This window comes from Macaca nemestrina, chromosome 11, assembly GCF_043159975.1.
Source record: "Macaca nemestrina isolate mMacNem1 chromosome 11, mMacNem.hap1, whole genome shotgun sequence".
In the NCBI taxonomy this organism is placed as follows: domain Eukaryota; kingdom Metazoa; phylum Chordata; class Mammalia; order Primates; family Cercopithecidae; genus Macaca; species Macaca nemestrina.
The window spans coordinates 65,900,032-65,919,422 of NC_092135.1; the positions used below are offsets into that span (position 1 = coordinate 65,900,032).

At 40.0% G+C, this 19,391-nt stretch overlaps 1 protein-coding gene across 3 annotated transcripts in view; it reads right to left on the reverse strand.

Annotated features, from left to right (window-relative positions):
• LOC105483292 (serine/threonine kinase 39) overlaps positions 1 to 19,391 on the reverse strand; it is a 293,955-nt gene that overhangs the window by 40,350 nt on the left and 234,214 nt on the right. For all 3 annotated transcript variants that reach the window (XR_988152.3, XM_011744080.2, XM_011744081.2), the window contains exon 16: positions 18,996 to 19,064. Coding sequence is in view for 2 of the 3 variants with exons in the window: in XM_011744080.2 (XP_011742382.2) it covers positions 18,996 to 19,064 (69 nt within the window). In the remaining variant the exon portion in view is untranslated. The remainder of the gene's footprint in view (positions 1 to 18,995; positions 19,065 to 19,391) is intronic.

Below are 19,391 nucleotides of genomic sequence, written 5' to 3' on the forward strand. Positions count from 1 at the left end.
ACAAGACACCTTGCTCAGGCCATAGACAGACCCAATTACCACGCGCCTAAAGCTTTGTTTGAATTTCGCGCCCTAAGCTGTGTTTGAACTTGTGTTTGCCTATATAAACAGCCTGTAACAAGCAGTCGGGGTCCCAGGGCCAACTTAGAGCTTGGGACCCTAGCGCGCTAGTAATAAATAACTCTCTGCTGTGAATCTCGTGTCGGTGATCCTTCGCGGCGACCCCTGCCCAGGAAGGAATCGACAGTTCGGTTCCAACACCAGTGAGCAGTTTAAGTCATGGAAAGGAAGTACAGATCGGTACCCAAGACGCTACTACTGAGTTACAGAATTTTCCATTGTTATGAGTAAATGAAACCACCGTCTCAAATATAAAATAAACTGGATTGGCTCTTAATACAAAATTTATCTATAAGGATTGTTCTACCATTAATTACCATCTTCCTGGCTTCAAACAAGTAGTAGTACTTCAAACTGAGCATACAGAAAATAATACTCATGATGAAATACCAGTGAAAAAGAAAAAAAATCAATACTACTAATTTCAATATGTATATACAACCCTACAATGCAAACATTTAAATATCATTTCATAGAATTTGGTTTTTTTGTGGAGAAGAAATTCATATAACATAATTCATATAATATAAAATTCGTAAAACATAAAATTAACTATTTCAAGTGAACAATTTAGTAACATTTAGCATATTCAAAATGTTGTGCAACCACTACCTCTAGTTAGTTCTAAAAGATTTTCATCACCTAAAAGGAAAACTCTGTACCCAGTAAGCAGTCACTCCCCGACTCCCACCTCCTCCCAGCTCCCAGCAACCACAAATCTACTTTCTATCTCTATGGATTTAACCATTGTGGATATTTCATGTAAATGGAATCATATAATACGTGACCTTTTGTGTCTGGCTTCTTTCGCTTAGCATAATGCTTTCGAGGTTCATTTCATAGAATTTTAATAAACTTAAAAATTATGCCAGAAAGAGTGGGTTTTAGTTTTAGGGCTCCCTGGAGAGAAGTCTCTAGTACAGCTACAGAGACTCTGGATGGGCCCAAACAAAGTTAAATCCTTCAGGTCACGAAAATCAACTATATAAATACAGAATAACAGTAAATCGGGTAAGTAGCAGCCAGATGGAAAAATATTTTAAGAGGAGTTGCAAAGACAATGGGAGAGGTATTAAGCAACAATGAAATCTCAATGATGAGTGCATGAAGTCTACAGTATTTTACACTTTTCTATATATCTGATTTCATCATTAAAACATTTAAAATATATATAATACATAAATAAACATTTAAAATAATATATAATATATATAATATTATATATATAGTTTTGTTTTGTTTTTCGTTTTTGAGACGGAGTCTTGCTCAGAGTCAGGCTGGAGTACAGTGGTGCGATCTCGGCTCACTGCAACCTCTGCCTACCAGGTTCAAGCGATTCTCCTGCCTCAGCCTGCCAAGTAGCTGGGACTACAGGTGCGCCACCACGCCCAGCTAATTTTTGTATTTTTAGTAGAAACGGGGTTTCACAGTGTGGGCCAGGATGGTCTCCATGTCTTGACCTCATGATCCACCTGCCTCAGCCTCCCAAAGTGCTGGGATTACAGGCATGAGCCACTGTGCCCCACCAAAACATTTAAAATATTTTAAACACAGTAAGTGATTTTCTTTAAGTTCAGAACAAAACAGTGTATCTAAAATTCCAATACGGTATTTTCAGGAGGAGTCCCCAGGCTTTCAAACTCCCATACCACATTAGGAATTTGGAGTTTATACGCAATAATGTGAGGCACTGCCCATCAGAAGGATACAGAAAAAACAGAGTGTCACGAGAGAGAAGATGGAGATGGTTTTAGAAACTATACTACCATCCAAAAAAGTACATTAAGAAGAAGAGATTAAGTGAGGCTTTGGGATTAGGTATGTTCTACATCAGAGAGCAGAAATTAAAGAAGAATGGATTCAGGCTCAGTATAAAGCCCTTCCAAGCAGTAATTCAACAATGAGCAGGTGTCTCTTCCAAGGGGAAACTCTTTGGCACCAGAAATTGTCAGAGAGCTGGGTGACATGTGAAACTACCTTTCCTTCCCAGTCCTTTTGTCTGTTGCTGGTGCCAGCTTCATGGCCTGCAGCCCGTGCAGACACATGGGGCCCAGGCTCAGAGGTGCTGGGCTTGCTTTAATGCTCTGTTGTTACCGTACTGAAATTCTTAATTTTTGAGGAAGGGACTCTAAATTTAATGTTTTAAATTTACTGTCCACTCTTGTGATGTTGGGCCAAGAACATTTAAAAAATCCTAGATTTTAAAAATGTCTAGATTTTCTCACAGTATCCTTCCAATATCTAACTTAGGAACAGTTTTTAACAATTTGCCTTTATCAAGATTTTCTAAAGCATCCCACTTGTTTTTTGCAGACACAATTCACTTTCTGAACTCATATTTTATCAGTTTATTAAATGACACCATTATAATAGGAAGTCTGTACAAACGAGTTCGTTAAACTTAGAACCTACCTGGCAGGGGCAGCCATGGGGCCATGAAGGAGTATGCAGTAACATGTCATCTCTCACAGCTCAGCGTCCAGCCCGCCGCCAGCACCACAGGTGCATTCTACACAGGTCATTTAGAACATCACCTAATTCAGTGGGTCAAGTTCATGGTGGTTGGCTAGTCCTCTGAAGAAATAGCAGGCTTACTGCATTGTCTCCTGTCTGGGTTGTCCTGTTGAGGCCTATAAGTGTGGCTGCCCTTCCATGGGAAAGAAGTGTGAGTTTACTTGAGGTAGTGTAGACTCCCCCTGAAACTGGTGGAGATAGTTGTTATCAAGTATCAAAGAGGTAAGTGTTTGGCAAGGAAACTGGAACTCAAAGAGGCAGATCACTGACTAAGGAACTCAGTGCAAAGGGAGGGCCTGAGGAGGACAAGGGGATTTGCATTTCTCTCTCAGACTCTCCCCTTAGGTCTAGACTTTGAGGCTGGACGGTCCTCCCAGGCAGTAAGAAAGGGTCACTTCGGTTACAGGGAAGCAGACAGAAAACTAAACCAGGAGGTATCCCTAGAGTTACCTCCAGGCTCACTACAAGTGAACTATTTGGTTAGATCAATTTTTCTAGTTGCCTACTCCCTTCTGAGTGTCTGTATTCATTTTGTTATTATTACACCACTTTCCAGCTCTCTTTGGGCCACAGAAGTAATGGGAGAAGGTTTTCCCACTGCTAGAGTGAAGGTGGCAGAGGCAAACACAGTGAGTCTTGTGGACTATAAGTAGGACAGCAGTGGTTCAGTCGTTCTTCCCTACGTGGAATTTCTACCCCATTCTCTGCCAGGAGTCTGGGTCTCACTGTATTTGAGGAAACTGCAGGGTTGCTTTATATTCTCTGACTGATATGGTATTTTGTAAAAGAAGCTTGATGTTCGATAGGAGGCCAGGTGAATTGACTTCAAAATGGAAAAAGGGAAGAACTGCCACCTACTGAGTGCCTCCTGGAGGCCAGGCATTCCACTAACCCCTTCATGTAATCCAGTAATTCTCATAAGCATTCCATGAGTTAAGTGGGTCACTCTAGGGTAAGGGGGAAACTGAAGGCCTAGAGAGATGAACTAACTTCCCAAACTCACATATCTTCACTGACAGAGCTGGGATTTGAACCTGCAGCCATCTGATTTTAAAACCTGTGTTCCTTCCCTACACCACATGAGCTCTACAGCAGTTTCAGATCCTAAAAATCTAAGAAATAAGATGGGGATATTTTAAAAAGTTAATCACAAAAAGGAGTATACAATATGGAGAGTCATACAGCACCTCAAAAGAGACATAGAAAAACTGATTTTACTAACATTCATCCATAACCAACCAATCTGAAACCAGAGATTTAAAGAATTGTGGGGGGAGGTATTTAATCGAGACTGCAATGCTGTATGATAATTTCTGTGTCATGAGACGTAGAAAAACTGATTTTACTAAAATTCAACCATAACAAACCAATCTGAAACCAACAATTTTAAAGAATTGTGGGGATGGTATTTAATGGAGGCTGCAGTGCTGTATAATAATTTCTACACCATTCTGTTTTTGTTACCTCTATTCCTCAGAAGATTGTAAAACTCTTTCCCTTAAAAGAAAGTATTACATAGAGGATAAACCTAATTAAAGGGAGGGCTAAAAAAAAAATGAAGGAATGACCAGAACTATCAGACGGCTTTACCAATGCTTAAACACTCCCACTCCAGAAATCACCACTGCGGGAGAACACTGTTCCAGCCCTGTATCCGGTTCACCAGGACAAAGGTTAGCTAAACAAGAACTTACTTTACTGCACCTGCATTCTGAACTTGAAGCCACTTGAATGTTCACTTTAATTTAGATAATTAGAATGTTAGTCCCTGAAAAAATATTCACTAATTCGACTGCAATTAATGGACTTGAAATGGCAGGTTTGCTTTAGTCCAATGAACATGAATATTTTATGTATTCTGTACTCTATTATAATGATAATAGTTCTACTGTGTGTGTAGTGCTACGTTAGCCCACACCATAATTTGTGTGAGAATAAGGCAATATTATGAAATAGAAATATATTTCATCTGTTTTGGGAATATACATGAAGTGAAGGCCCTTTGGTTACCGATTAATATAAACAAGATGTCCGTGATTAATGCCTAAGTTGGTTTTTTGTTTTTTTCCTTTTCTAGGAATCCTAATTTCCTTTTGATAAAATAATTGGATTCAGAATTACTGGAAGGTATCTCTGCAGTCCTCCTGGCCCCCAAACATTCAATTACAAATCACTTTTCAATGTCCTTGCACATAAATGAACCCAGAACACTGGGACATCATCTCAGCTTTTATTTCTCAAGTCCTCCAGGACTATTTTCTTGTCTCTCCATGGTTCCTACTCACCTCAGTCAAAGGAAAATCAAATTCAGGCAGCAAAGTAGTCTAATGAAATGTGTCTGAAGGAAAGCATTTATTTGCCCTCTTGGAGAGGAAAAAGGCTAGAGGCACAAGATTTATACTTTATCTACAAAGGGACCCAATCGAGTTGAAAGACTAGGATTCAGTTTTTGCAAGTCATTATGGCTAATGGCTCTTTACAAGGTCCTTTGTGATCTGGCCCCTGCCGCCTCCCCATCCTTATGCCCAATCCCCCCTCCTCATTCACCTGTTCTAGCCATACTGGTCAGCTTTTACAAAATCCATTGTTTCTGCACATGCCCAGCATGGATACACCTATCTACGACTTCATTCAAATGTCTCCCTCAGAGGGGCTTCCCTTGCTCTTGAATTAGATGAAGATCCCATGTTTTCTCATTATTGTCTTTCTTTATAGCACACCATTTTTCCTTCAGAATGCTTCTCATAATTTGTAATTTCACTGACACCTGTATACTGACTTGTCTAAGGTCTGCCTTTAGAGTTGGACTGCAAGCTTCCTGAGGGCAATGACCCTGTTTTGTTAATCAGGTGTACACAGCACACAGTAGATGAGATGCTTTATTTATTTTATTTTATTTTTTTTGAGATGGAGTCTCGCTCTGTGGCCCAGGCTGGGGTGCAGTTGTGCGATCTCGGCTCACTGCAAGCTCCGCCTCCTGGGTTCACATCATTCTCCTGCCTCAGCCACCCGAGTAGTTGGGACTACAGGCGCCTGCCACCACGCCTGGTTAATTTTTTTGTATTTTTAGTAGAGACAGGGTTTCACGGTGTTCGCCAGGATGGTCTCAATCTCCTGACCTCGAGATCCACCCACCTCGGCCTCCCAAAGTGCTGGGATTACAGGCGTGAACCACTGCGCCTGGCCTGAGATGCTTTATTTATTGAATGAATGAATGAAGTACAGTTGCTTAAGGGCCTGGATGATAAACAGTGGTAGAAGGCTCCTCCCCCTACTTCTGCATGGAAGCAGGTACCACTCTGGCCCCACACAGGTAGTGCCCTGTGACCTTCTGGAAGCAGCACTCCCCTTGCGGGCACTGGTGTCCTCACACTGGCTGGTGATACAGGTCAGCCTTCTTCAAGTAGTCTTTTGGGCAGGGAGCTAGTGAGACCACCACATGGTAAGCAGCACTGACAAAGTCATTTAAGGACCCCTAGGACATCCCTTGGGGGACTCTCAATAATATCCCAGGGGAGTACGTGTTATTACTGGCTAATAACTATTTAGCCTGCAAATGGTTGAATTGTATGGATATTTCAGATTTTGCCTATAAGATTAAACTTACATTTAATTATTGCTAATTGAACACCTAAAGCCACTGTTCAGAGTTACTCTAAGTGCAGAGTTCTATATTTTGACATAAAAAGTTCATCGTGAAAAAATATCAAAAATTAATTTCTCATATTCATTCCTTATCTAATAAAAATTTTCATGAGCACTAAAGAAAAGAGCCAATTTTTCTTTTTCTTTTTAAAAGAAATCCTGAGAGCTCCAGCAAGTGTACAGTGCCAGAGGCTGAGAAGCCCATTAGTCAGAATAACCAATAGCATTTTTATGCTTCCCTGGAGTAATGCTGTCCAAATCATGCCTTCTAACCTGTATACTACCTTTCTATTAGACACTGAGTTCCCACTGTATGCTACTCTCATCTTATTACTCAATACCATGAACAAATACAAGAATTAGAGGCAAAATAGTTAGAAGGATATGTGAGGAATTGATAGCCAACCCTGGAAATGTCAGGGCAGTGGTTAAGCAATTCAGATGTCCTTTCTTATCCTTCTGACCCTACATATCACAGAAAGACAAGAAAGTGCAGAGCTCTGACAGCACAATCTTGACCCCAGATCTATTCATCCAATGAAGAAATGAGCCATGAGCATAATGACTTTCTGAAAATCCAGTCAACAATCACAAACTGGTAAGGAGTCTCAGAAACTGTAATAAATTAGCCCTCCAAGGGTCGTATTACTGAAAAGATGCTTTGAATCTGATGGTCTGATTTTGAGTAACAAACCTCTCATCACTGACCAAATTCTACAAGAATAAAAATTAAGGCATTAAATCTATTTCTCAAGTTTAATGGACAGCTCCTTCTTTACTTGTGTCAGAAGGGTACACTGGCCAGGCCCATGCGTTTGCACCTATAGCTGTTCACATGGTTTCCTGACTAAGAATTCCTGCTATCTGGTTCTATAGCTCAGCAGACACAGAATCTGGCAAGAAAATTTTCTTTTATGGAATGGTTACCGTGGGTTATGCAGTATAGTGGTTGATTCTGAAAAACATTAGCCCCAGAATGAAACTGGAAAGTATCACATGTATCCCCCAACTATGTGCAACTATGATATATCAATCTGAAAAGACACCAAAAAAAAAAAAAAAAAAAGAGAGTGAGAACAAAATTGGGCACAAATGTTGACAATACAATGGGGACAGTATAAACCTGATGACAAAGACAAGTTTCTAAATGTATCAGCAGGTGATCAGTCAAGATCTCTCCTTGTTTTAAAATGAATCTGGGGTAAACGTATTTTTACACAACCTTTTGGATGCTAAACTTAAGCAGTGCAAGATTAAGAACTAGGCTTTCTTAGGACTGGCAAGAAAGTCCTCTTTTAAAAAAAAAATAACCAAATATAAGATGCAGGATCAAATTTAAGATTATAACTAGACATGGAGCCAAAATAGTGATTATAAGCCCACAATGATTTAAAAAATATTGATTTAGTTTTCTTCCTTAGCTTTCACATTTTTTTGATTGGGCAAACAAGAGCGGTATTACCTGTTATATAAGAAATCATGAGGCAGTGACTTCTCTTTTATTTTAACCAATGAAGTAAAAAAACAGCAGAGAGGACGGGTGCGGTGGCTCAAGCCTGTAATCCCAGCACTTTGGGAGGCCGAGACGGGTGGATCACAAGGTCAGGAGATCGAGACCATCCTGGCTAACACGGTGAAACCCCGTCTCTACTAAAAAAATACAAAAAACTAGCCGGGCGAGGTGGCGGGCGCCTGTGGTCCCAGCTACTCCGGAGGCTGAGGCAGGAGAATGGCGTAAACCCGGGAGGCGGAGCTTGCAGTGAGCTGAGATCCGGCCACTGCACTCCAGCCTGGGCGACAGAGTCAGACTCAGTCTCAAAAAAAAAAAAAAAAAAACAAACAGCAGAGAGATTTCATCTGGGACTGGGAGACTTGCCTGTCAAGCTATTAACAAGTAGACTGTTCAACAAAAGAGCCATTTAATTTAAATCCTACACACTTGGTAATGTTAGAAAAATGTAAGTCATCACAAAGACTAGGTTTCCTGCACCAAAGTAAGCCTACTTTACTTCCACTAGAAATACATTTCTGTCGTAAGTAGGGACTGATCAGAAAGTGTGGCGAGACTGAGTGTAATCTTCAAGCATATTTGATTCTGGAGTTAAAGGACAGATTAACATAAATTTAAAAAGGGCAATCTAAAGTAATTGAAAAAAGGAAGACTCTACTGACTTAGTAGATATCTACGACTAATCCACTGGCAAGCTCTTGTTTCACCCAAGTGAAGTTAAGTACAGGTCTTAATTGGATTCTATCTCTGTACTAGTGGTTTTAAAGAGGATATACAACTCCTAACTAAATACAAAGCAACAAAGTTAATTAGAAAATCAGGGCTTATGGTGTGGTTTACTGCTGCAATGAATCATAATCATGTGACACAGAAACTGAGAACGTCTTTGGGGAAATTACAGATGTCATTTTATGCTAGAACTTCTTGGAAATAACATTTGCCCACATTTTGAAAGGTACTTTTCAATCCCTCCTTTCCCCCATCCCCAAATCAGAAGTTCTTTACAAATGACAGGTCTTTCCTGGATAGCTGGTCATTCTGTGTTAGAATCTGCAGATAGATAAGCACAGGGAGTGGCTGGGCTGGCAGAGGATTCAATCCTATGAGTGGACATCACAGCTTAAGCTTCTGATTTAGTTTTCTAGGAATTCTTTCTCCCACTTAATTCTTTTGAATTTGGCGCAGAGGAGGATGGGCACTTTCTTGTGCTTTTATCAGATTTTAAAAAATGATATTCTGTCAAAGCAAGAATTCTATGCATTTTTACTTTAGTCTGTCTTTCTCTTGTTCTTAAATAAACTTCAAAAAATACATAGTAACCCATAGGTATGTGATCAAACTAATGCTGAATCTGTGTGCTCGGTCTGTGCTTATGTTTGTGTTTGTGTGTGTGTGCACATGTGTTCTCACTGCACATTTATTCGGGCCTGGTTCCCAGCATTTTGCAGAGAAAACAGCTCTTTGGATGTTTAAAGCAACACTGTGATTCTACCACCTCTCAAGAGTTCAATTCCTGAGTATCCTTTTTTTTTTTTTTTTTTTTTTGAGACGGAGTCTCACTCTGTGGCCCAGGCTGGAGTGCAGTGGCACAATCAATCTTGGCTCACTGCAACCTCCGCCTCCCGGGTTCAAGTGATTCTCCTGCCTCAGTCTCCTGAGTAGCTGGGATTACAGGCATGCACCACCAGCTAATTTTTGTATTTTTAGTAGAGACGGGGTTTCACCATGTTGGTCAGGCTGGTCTTGAACTCCTGTGCAACTATGATATGTTAATATATATCATAGTTGATCCACCTGCCACGGGCCCCCAAAATGCTGGGATTACAGGCTTGAGCCACCATGTCTGGCCCAACTGCTGAATATCTTATCTCATCTAGAAATGGTAGTTATTCATCTGAATGGAATTAAAATTATTATACAACGTGGATGATACTTTTATATTAGATAGTCCAGCCTATCATTTGTGAATATTCAAAATATAATTTTGCCAGTTTTTAATATTAATGTCCAATTTTTCTATTTGGGAATAAATATTATACCTCAATAAAGATTTCTTTTTAAAGAAAGGAAAGATAATTGGGAAACCAAGAGCAATGAGCTACAATCAAACAGGCAGTGGTGCCTTTTTGAAAACAGAAACCTTACATCATATCTAACAGGTCAACATTTATGTCTGGTAAAAATATATAAGAAAAGTAATCAGCACAGCACCCCCAAAGTACTTATAGTCTTCATTCCCTAAGATATTAAACTTAACACACAGACAACTTTTAATCAGGAATCACTCAGCTGTATTTATTGACATCATTCAACTAACCACAAGCCTGTCTAAATCCAGAAAGGGCTTAAGGAGTTTTCTTCCTTTATTACCTGTCACCATTTCAAAATCATAGTACAGTTGTGTAATAAAGACACTATTTTAATAATGAATGTTTTTCTTCACTGAAAGTCAGTATCAGTGAATATCACAGCATAATCACTGAAATGAATATGAGATGAAATATGTTCACTGTTTTCCAAGACTGTCGTCGTGAAAGTGAACTGCTGCTCAGTAAATTGTGGATCACTCATAACAGACTTAAATATCCCTGACTATAGCAGGAAGAACAGAGCACTTCGCACATCTAACCATATGCTCATGACTGAGCAGAGAGATTCTGTTGCTCCCATACTTGAGAGCCTAAGCATACTTTGCCATTTTGTAGAGAAATAAAAGCTGAAGGCCATCTGGAGGATCCTCTGCCTCCTGAGCAGCAATGTTAGTTTTAATCAAAACTGTAACTACTCATTTTGGTAAAAATTTATACCAATGCCATATATGTGGCATCTACACCATTTATACACATAAACATGATTTTTGAAAGTTAACTGGCACAGTTTTAAAACAGACTCCTAAAGACAGCAGAGAATCAAATAAGGGAGAAAAGCAAAGGAGATTAGTGAGACTGGGAAAAAGGTATAGATGATGAAATGAGCTAAAGGTATCTCCAAAGATTACTATAAGCATAAAATAAAGTGACTATGGGCCGGGCACGGTGACTCACGCCTGTAATCCCAGCACTTTGGGAGGCCGAGGTGGGTGGATCACGAAATCAGGAGATTGAGACCATCCTGGCTAACACGGTGAAACCCCGTCTCTACTAAAAATACAAAAAAATTAGCTGGGCGTGGTGGCGGGCGTCTGTAGTCCTAGCTACTCAGGAGGTTGAGGCAGGAGAATGGTGTGAACCCGGGAGGTGGAGCTTGCAGTGAGGTGAGATTGCGCCACTGTACTCCAGCCTGGGTGACAGAGTGAGACTCCGTCTCAAAAATAAAAAAATAAATAAAGTGACTATGAAATTCCAGTGTGTATGAGAATCACTTGGGATACCTGCTGAAAACAGATTTTTTTTTCCACACTCTGCCCAAAGACAGCTGATGCTGTATCTCTGGGCTGGAACCCAGAAACGTGTATTTTTAGTAAGCATCCCAGATAAGACAGGCAACTTACAGCTCATACTTTGAGAGACACTCAGAATACTTAACCTTAGCAAGCACTAGGGGACAGAAGGCCCTGTCTCTCTCTCTATATATATATTTTTTTGAGACAGAGGCTCGCTCTGTCACCCAGGCTGGAGTGCAGTGGCGCAATTTCAGCTCACTGCAATCTCTGCCTCCTGGGTTCAAGCAATTATCCTGCCTCAGCCTCCTAAGTAGCTGGGATTACAGGTGTGCCCTACCACATCCAGCTAGTTTTTGTATTTTCAGTAGAGACAAAGTTTCTCCATGTTGGCCTGGCTGGTCTCAAACTCCTGACATCAAGTGATCCACTTGCCTCAGCCTCACAAAGTGCTAGGATTACAGGCGTGAGCTACCATGCCTGACCAGAAGGCTGTCGAGACAAAACATACTCTTTTCCCAAGAGACCAGACTCAAAAGTCATGTGACAAGTCAATTTCTAAGAGAAAGGAAAGGAACATGGGAAAAAGCAGGGAGGGAAAAAAATCAATCACAGTGAATTACTATTTCTTTTTTGGAAGATACAACAATATTTACATTATCCAAATCATCAACTCATGCAATAATCCAGTACTGAATTTGCAAATGGTATACAATGCATTCATTTATCCGACATATATATTAAATGCCTATGTGTGTCAACAATGCTAGTGATGCAATAACATAGAAGACAAGCGTTGCCCTAAAGATGTCTCCAGCCTCCACACAACGGAAGGCAAGCACGCAGCAGTACAGCAGGATGAAAGCCATATGTCTTGAGTTGGTAAAAATATGGTTCTCTGGCATTCTAGACAAGGAAAAGCTGTCCTCCAAACTGTGCAAGGAGTGGGGTGTCGGGCAGCAGAGGAGGCTTCATGATGGTGACATGTATGGTAAGTCTTGCAGGCAGACAGGTTTTAAACATGATTCTTCATGTGCAGGAAAAGAGCATCCCATGGGGCATGAACAATAGGTCTAAGTCTACTGAGAGGGCTTTGGGAACATCTATCACTAAAGTAAGTTTTCCTTCCAGTGACAACTAGTCAGTGATGCTCAAAATCCGTCAAAGGAAAACTGTAGAAGTGAATGCAGGCAGACAGCTCCCTTCTCAGGAAACAGAAATTCCAACATCTGGTTCTAAACTCCACTTAAAGAAATAGACATATGTTGCTACAAGGCTAGAAAAAGGATGGTATAAAAACGCAGCGAAGGGCAGTCAGTGGGCACCTTTCTGGAAGGCATCTGACAAGTAGCTTCTCTTCCTGTGTATACACACAGTCAAACCCTGGCCTCTGTATTGAGCCGTGCAGATTGGAGTTCAGCAGCTTTGTAGGAGTTGGTAAGCAGGACACATAACTGCTTAGCCTAACATACCCACTGGTGTTCCTTCTTCCATAGCTGAGGGTTAAAACTTACTAAACTAATTCCTCAAAAATTTATATCACAAAGTCTGGAGAGAACTTAGAGCTTCTGTTTTCTTTTGTACATATGAATTTTGTGTTTTGCATTTTTCCCCCTGTGCTTCCATTTCAGAGAAAACTTACTTCTGGCCGGCTGTTTTTTTCACCAGGAAGCAAAGGAAACAATGAGTTTCTCTGCTGTCTCATTATCACTCATCCTTGGGAATCCTCTGAAACAACTAGAATAATAGGCACTCAGATTTGGTCTCTTTCCATTTGTCAGCCAACCCAGCCAGGCAAGATAAGCAAATTTATGCATGCATGTCCTCTAGTTTTTCATCTTGAAAACGTTTTTAAACCAACACCCACCCAGGAGGCCTTGCCAATCTTATCAACGGCTATTTACACAAAGCCTAAGAATGTTTCCTGTTTCTTGCCCAAGGTAGTGCTGAGTTTAAGCACAAGTGAAGTGGGCTTATGATTTCAGTCTACAAACAGCACATTTAATTTCTGCACTGCTTTGCTTCTGCTCGAAAGCAATCACTTCATGTCACTATACTGGCCCTTCTTCAATCCAGACTCTGCTTTGCAAAGGCTGGCACACTAAAGTTAGGCTACCCTGAAGCTAGGTATTGAAGACTTTTTGTAACCTGTGTTTGCCATATTCTAGTAAAACTCATAACATTCACTGCTCCATAACATATGCTACTGCTTTTTCAGCCTTTTCACAATGTTGTAAGCATTTACTCCAATTCGAAAGAAAATGCTGATAGGAAAGAAACAGATTTTTAATCTATTTAAATGTTGGTTATTTTATATTATAGAAGCTGAAAAAATACACATGTAAGAAATCATTCAAACCTCGATGTAAACTGGGCTCTTTCTTTACACAGCTTTCCTGAGGTGAAGTTATTTCATATTTGCAAATACGTTGAATTTTGCAAACTTGAAAGCAAAATTCTTAAAACACTAGAATCCTATAACTCAAAGTATCCTTTGTTTCTGAAGTAAATGTTATGATATATCTGTATATATCAAAATGGGATTTGTTTATCTCTAACAAATGTTTATGAAGGGCCTACTATGTGAAATGCAGTTTGGGGCACTGGGAATGTGGCAGTTAACAAAAGAGATTAAAATTCTGGCCTTAAAAAACTGATGCTCAAAGGGAAGTCCTATATAGCTGACAAAATAAATAAATGAAACATACAGGCTACTGAATAGGGAGATATTAGGTAGAATAACGAAATAAGAAAGAGGGTAGAGAGTTGGGGATGGTGTGCGATTTTAATAAGGCTGCTCAGGGTGACCCTTTTGTGAAGGCAATATTTAAGCACCGGGGGGGTGGGCATATATGGCCCTAAAGAAGGAGTGTCCTGGAAGAAAAGCAAGTTCAACAGCTGGGGTGGCTGAGGTGGGGTGAGCAAGGGGAAGAGCAGGAGAGGAGACATTTGAGAAGTGAGAGGGGACACAGTGCAGAGGACTGGAGGCCATGGCGATTGTGGGTTAGAGCCACTGCAGAGTTTTGATTGAACTCTGAACACAATCTGGCTTACTTTTTAAAAACTGAACTAAAAGTCACATATTATAAAGTTCGCACCTTAAAATGCACGGTTCAGTGGTTTTCAGTAAAGTCACAAGGTTATGTAGCCATTACTACTTCTAATTCCAGAACATTTTCATCACCCCAAAAAGAAATGCCATACTTAGTAGTCACTCCCCTGCCCCACTCATTGCCAGCCCCTGGCAACCACTCTTCTGCTTTCTGACTCTATGGATTTGCCTACTCTGGACATTTCGTATAAATGGAATCACACCATATGTGGCCTTTTGCATGTGATTACTTTACCTGGATTTCTGGCTGCTGAGATGAGAACAGGCTGAAGGGAGGCAAGGACAGAAGCTGGGATGGCGGCAAAGGGATGAATACAAGAACTCAAGTGGGAGTTGAGAGGGGCTTGAAACGGGATGGGATGTGAGATGGTAAGCAAAGGGAGGATCCTGAGCACATTCAGATGGGTTGGATGTGAAGTACGAGAGAAAGAAAAGTCAAGGACAATGCCCAGGGTTTTGGCCTGAGCACCTGGGAAGTTGGAGATGATGCCTATGAAGAGTCTAAGATTCCTAAGAGGGGCCGGCTGGGAAGAAATACCAGGGGCTGGATTTTGAAACTGTGGACTAAATCTTGGATGTCTATTACCTTACCAAGTGAAGATGCTAAAAGGAGAGCTGAATATAAGTCTGGAATTCAAAAGAAAAGTCTGGATCAAAGATATAAATTTGGGAGTTAAAGAGTGGAAGGTATTTAATACCATGAAACTTGATAAGATCAGCAAAGGAGCAAGTAGAGAAAGAGAGGAGATCTAAGGAAAGAGTCCTTGGACACATCAAGATTTATAGGTTAGAGAGATGAGGAGGAACCAACAAAAAAGACAGAAGGAAATACCAGTAAGATGGGAGAACTAGGAGAGGGTGGAGTCTTAAAACCAAGTGAAAAAGCTTATCATGGAGAAGGGCATTGTCAACTACGCCCAGTACTGCCAACAGGTCAAGCATGATAAGGTCAAGCATGATAAGGACTGAGGATGAACCTCAGGTTTAGGAACACGGCAGCCATTCACAGACCACGTGTCCTTTACCATCCTTCTTTCTCCCCTCACTCCAGCCACGCCTACCTGTGCATCTGCCACTCCTTTTTTGCAGGTGTGTTTTCCCCAGGTACAGCTTTGAAAAGAACAGTTTGAGTGGAGCAGGGCGGTCGAAAGTCTGACTGAGGTGGATTTAAGAGACAGTGATAAGAAAGGAATCAAAGCCAGGGCAATTGTCTTTGATAAGTTTAACTGTAAGGGGATGGAGAGAAATAGCTGTAATGGGAGGTGGGGTAAAGACAGGGCTTTCTGAAGATAAGAGAAATAAAAACATATTCATATGCTAGGACATATCCAGTAAAGAGGGAAATACATGAGGAGGGAGGGAGTACAGGTTTGCCAGGATTGGTTGGAGGGAACAAGATCAAATAAATTAGTTTGTCAAATAATCAGCAATTAAAATAGAAAACATCCACTGGTCCGTGGAAAAACAAACAAGGAAAGCTATTTTTCTCCCAGGGGACACAAGAACCACCATCATTTAAAATTACCTGGATCCACTTTTTAAGGGTGAAGGTATAAATTATATGCAAAGTGTCAACACTAGGGAGTCAACAAGACCCAAGCTCAAGGACTATTGCCAGTTGCAACAGTCTAGACACTTCTTTGGACCTCAGTTTTCAGTCTGCAACGTAGTGATTAAAACAACCTGTCCTCTTTACCTTATAGAATTGATGTGATGATCAAATGAAATACATAAACCTTGTCTGTGAACACTTAAGTGTGATGTCCATGTAAGGCATTTTTAAGTGCTACTATATCAAAAAGAATTAGATATGCCTGTTCTTACTCCAACACTTTCTACATAGAAATAATTTAGCTCCAAGAAGGGGAAAAAAGGCAAGCTGAAGAGTTTTTAGAAGAATAATTAACTAAGGCATAGAAAAAGAGAAGCTTTCTGGTTATATATTGTATTGAAAACACACTCAGTAAGTTGTACATGAACTCTGCCTTAATTTCCTAATTTCCTCCTTTTAAAAATTCAACAACAACAACAACAACAATAAAACCTTCTTAACTTTAGCTGAGCCTGGGGCAAAAAAAAGAAGTACATTAAACTTGACTGCAGGTCTGAAGCAAGGACCATGCAGACGACGTGACCGAACGCCTTTCCATGAAGCTCTCTTATTTTCTGTGTTCCCAGCCACCTGCCAGGATCAACTCCAATAAAAGAACAATCTGATCCTTGGCTTCTTGCCCAATAGGAGACATTAGTAGGTGTTTCAAAGAAGTTTCTGAGTATCATTTTCACTTGATTAATTTTCTATTCTGGATGCTTAGCATATGGACCATAGCTCTCTGCAAGGAAAATATATTTTGCAGGGTCTCCTGATCTAGCCATTAACTGTTCTATTTCTTCTGGTAAAGTAAGACACAAAAGTGTGTACTTATGTTTTCTAATGAAGGAGAGTGTTCATCTTCATCAAGGAATTGGTAGGTTAACATAATGAATTCTTAGACGGAATTTAAAGTAGACACCAAAGTTGAATCAATCTTTTTTCTCAACTTCCCTCTCACATTTGATTAGAAAACTTAGGTGAGAACTTAGCTGGCCTTAAACCTCACAAGATTGTAAAGGAAAATGTGAAAGACAAGATATATAAGGGAATACACATTCACACCACATAAATGCATGTGAAGTCACTTTCCTTTAAAATATGTCTGTGTCCCCTCATGTATGGAGCCACGTGGCAAAGGAGTTAGAGCTTCATTGTGAAATCTATGTGAACACTTGATGTAAAATCAATAGGGAAAAAGCCTATTTTTTTCTAATTATAAAGGTATCTTTGTATCTGCATTTATGACGTATCAATTGTATATAAAGAACATACTGGATATTATGTATTTAGTCAGAATTCTAATCTCCCACTATAAACTCAATTCCTCTTATTTACATAAAATAATTCACTTTATAATGATTTACATTCCAAAGTTACTAGGAACAAATTATTCTGATAGGTGTGTGTATCTACCTTAAACTCCCTCTCAGTCACATACTCCAGCGTTATTGGGGAAGGACTTATTTTGAATAAGTTATTTTTTTTAAATTAAAACATATCATTTAAGGGGCTGGGAGCAGTGGCTCACACCTGTAATCCCAGCACTCTGGGAGGCCAAGGCAGGTGGATCACTTGAGGTCAGGAGTTCAAAACCAGCCTGGCCAACATGGCGAAACCCTGTCTCTACTAAAAATACAAAAATTAGCCGGGAATGGTGGCACACGCCTGTAGTCCCAAGCTACTCGGGAGGCTGAGGCATGAGAATTGCCTGGACCTGGAGGCGGAGGTTGCAGTGGGCCGAGATTACACCACTGCATTCCAGCCTGGGTGACAGAGTGAGACCCTGTTTCAAAAAAACAAAAACAAAAACAAACATAAACCATATCACTTAAGGGGAGCATGTCATTTCAAACATCAGTTTTGAGTTGAATATTTTTTAATAAGGCATTATCATAATACACAGTCCCCTAAATAATGTTATTAGAGTTAATAATATAATTAATATATTAACATAATTATTAATATGCTAACTAACCTTGATTAGTTAGGGTTATTATCATTATACATCATAAAATCTCTATAAAGTCAGAATTTGCTGAAGAGCATGGAGCTATTCACCCTCACTCTAGGTGGAACCAGGCTACATATTTTCTCAGATGGCTGTCTGCCTCTTAGAACTTTTCTGCGTCCTTTGCTTTGTCAGGAGGTCTATGGGTGGCTGCTTGCTCCTATCAGCAGTCTATGTTGGGCAGGCTCCCCTATCTCTGTACAGCTATCTTATGATTCTAAAGGAGGCAGAAAGACCCACAAAGTGAAATCGTTCTGCCACGTCCCAGCTGCATGGCTCTGGACACACCACAGAACCTCTTTAGGAATTCATTTCCTTATCTATACAGTGAAAGAACTGGCCTGAATGATCTTTAAGTTCCCATCCAAACCTGAGATTTTACAATGAATATTGCTGAGAGCTGAAAAAACGAATTCTAAGTTTATTAGAACTGTGTCCAAAGAAAGAATATAGAAACTCTGAATAAGGGTTTCAAAGGTTCCTATGCTTTAGTGAACAGAATTTATAGCATCTTATTTTTGTTACATCATGGACTTTTGGGTCTTCTGAGTTCTTTGTTATATTTCCAATAAATGAGGCTCCTCATTGGATAAATCATGTCCAGATACATGAGACAGGATTACATTAAGAGCTTTTGAAAAAAAGAAAATTAAATATGATCCTTTTTTTTTCTTTTTTTTTGAGACGGAGTTTCACTTTTGTTGTGCAATGGTGCGATCTCGGCTCACTGCAACCTCCGCCTCCCAGGTTCAAGAGATTCTCCTGCCCCAGCTTCCCAAGTAGCTGAGACTATGGGCATGCACCACCCATGCCCAGCTAATTTTGTATTTTCAGTAGAGGCGGGGTTTCACCAAATAGGCCAGGCTGGTCTCTAACTCCTGACCTCAGGTGATCCACCCACCTTGGCCTCCCAAAGTGCTGGGATTATAGGCATGAGCCATGGCACCTGTCCAAACATGATTCTTAAATATACTTCTACATAAAAGATAAGAATTCAAGAAGAATTCTTCAAATATTCAGAGTGAATTATTCCTTAATGAACACTTTTGCTTCCAAACACATTTCCATTTTATATACCAACAAAATGACAGTGCATACTAAAAAACAATTTACCTATAACTACATCGTGACCATCCACCAAGCCAGCAGAGAAGAGCTCCTGAGATACACCATCTGCTGTATCTGTCCAAATGTGAAATGAGTATGTATTAGTAACTATAACATAAAAATCAACAACCCAGTACAATGTAAAATATATATATTTCATTTACGAAAATCATCCATGAGTTTTAATTCAACAATTCAGACGCTATTAAGAGAAAATCAGAAGCAACATGAAATACATTTTGCCACGTGCCGTTTGCATCTTGCTATTTATTCAACAGAAGTTACACAAAATTATTTTTTCCATTTTTGGTGAAATAAAACACTTGTGCCCTCTGGCTACTATCTGAATTAATCTTCAAATGTGCCTCCGGAAGTTATAACTGTTCCCTATCACACTGCTTC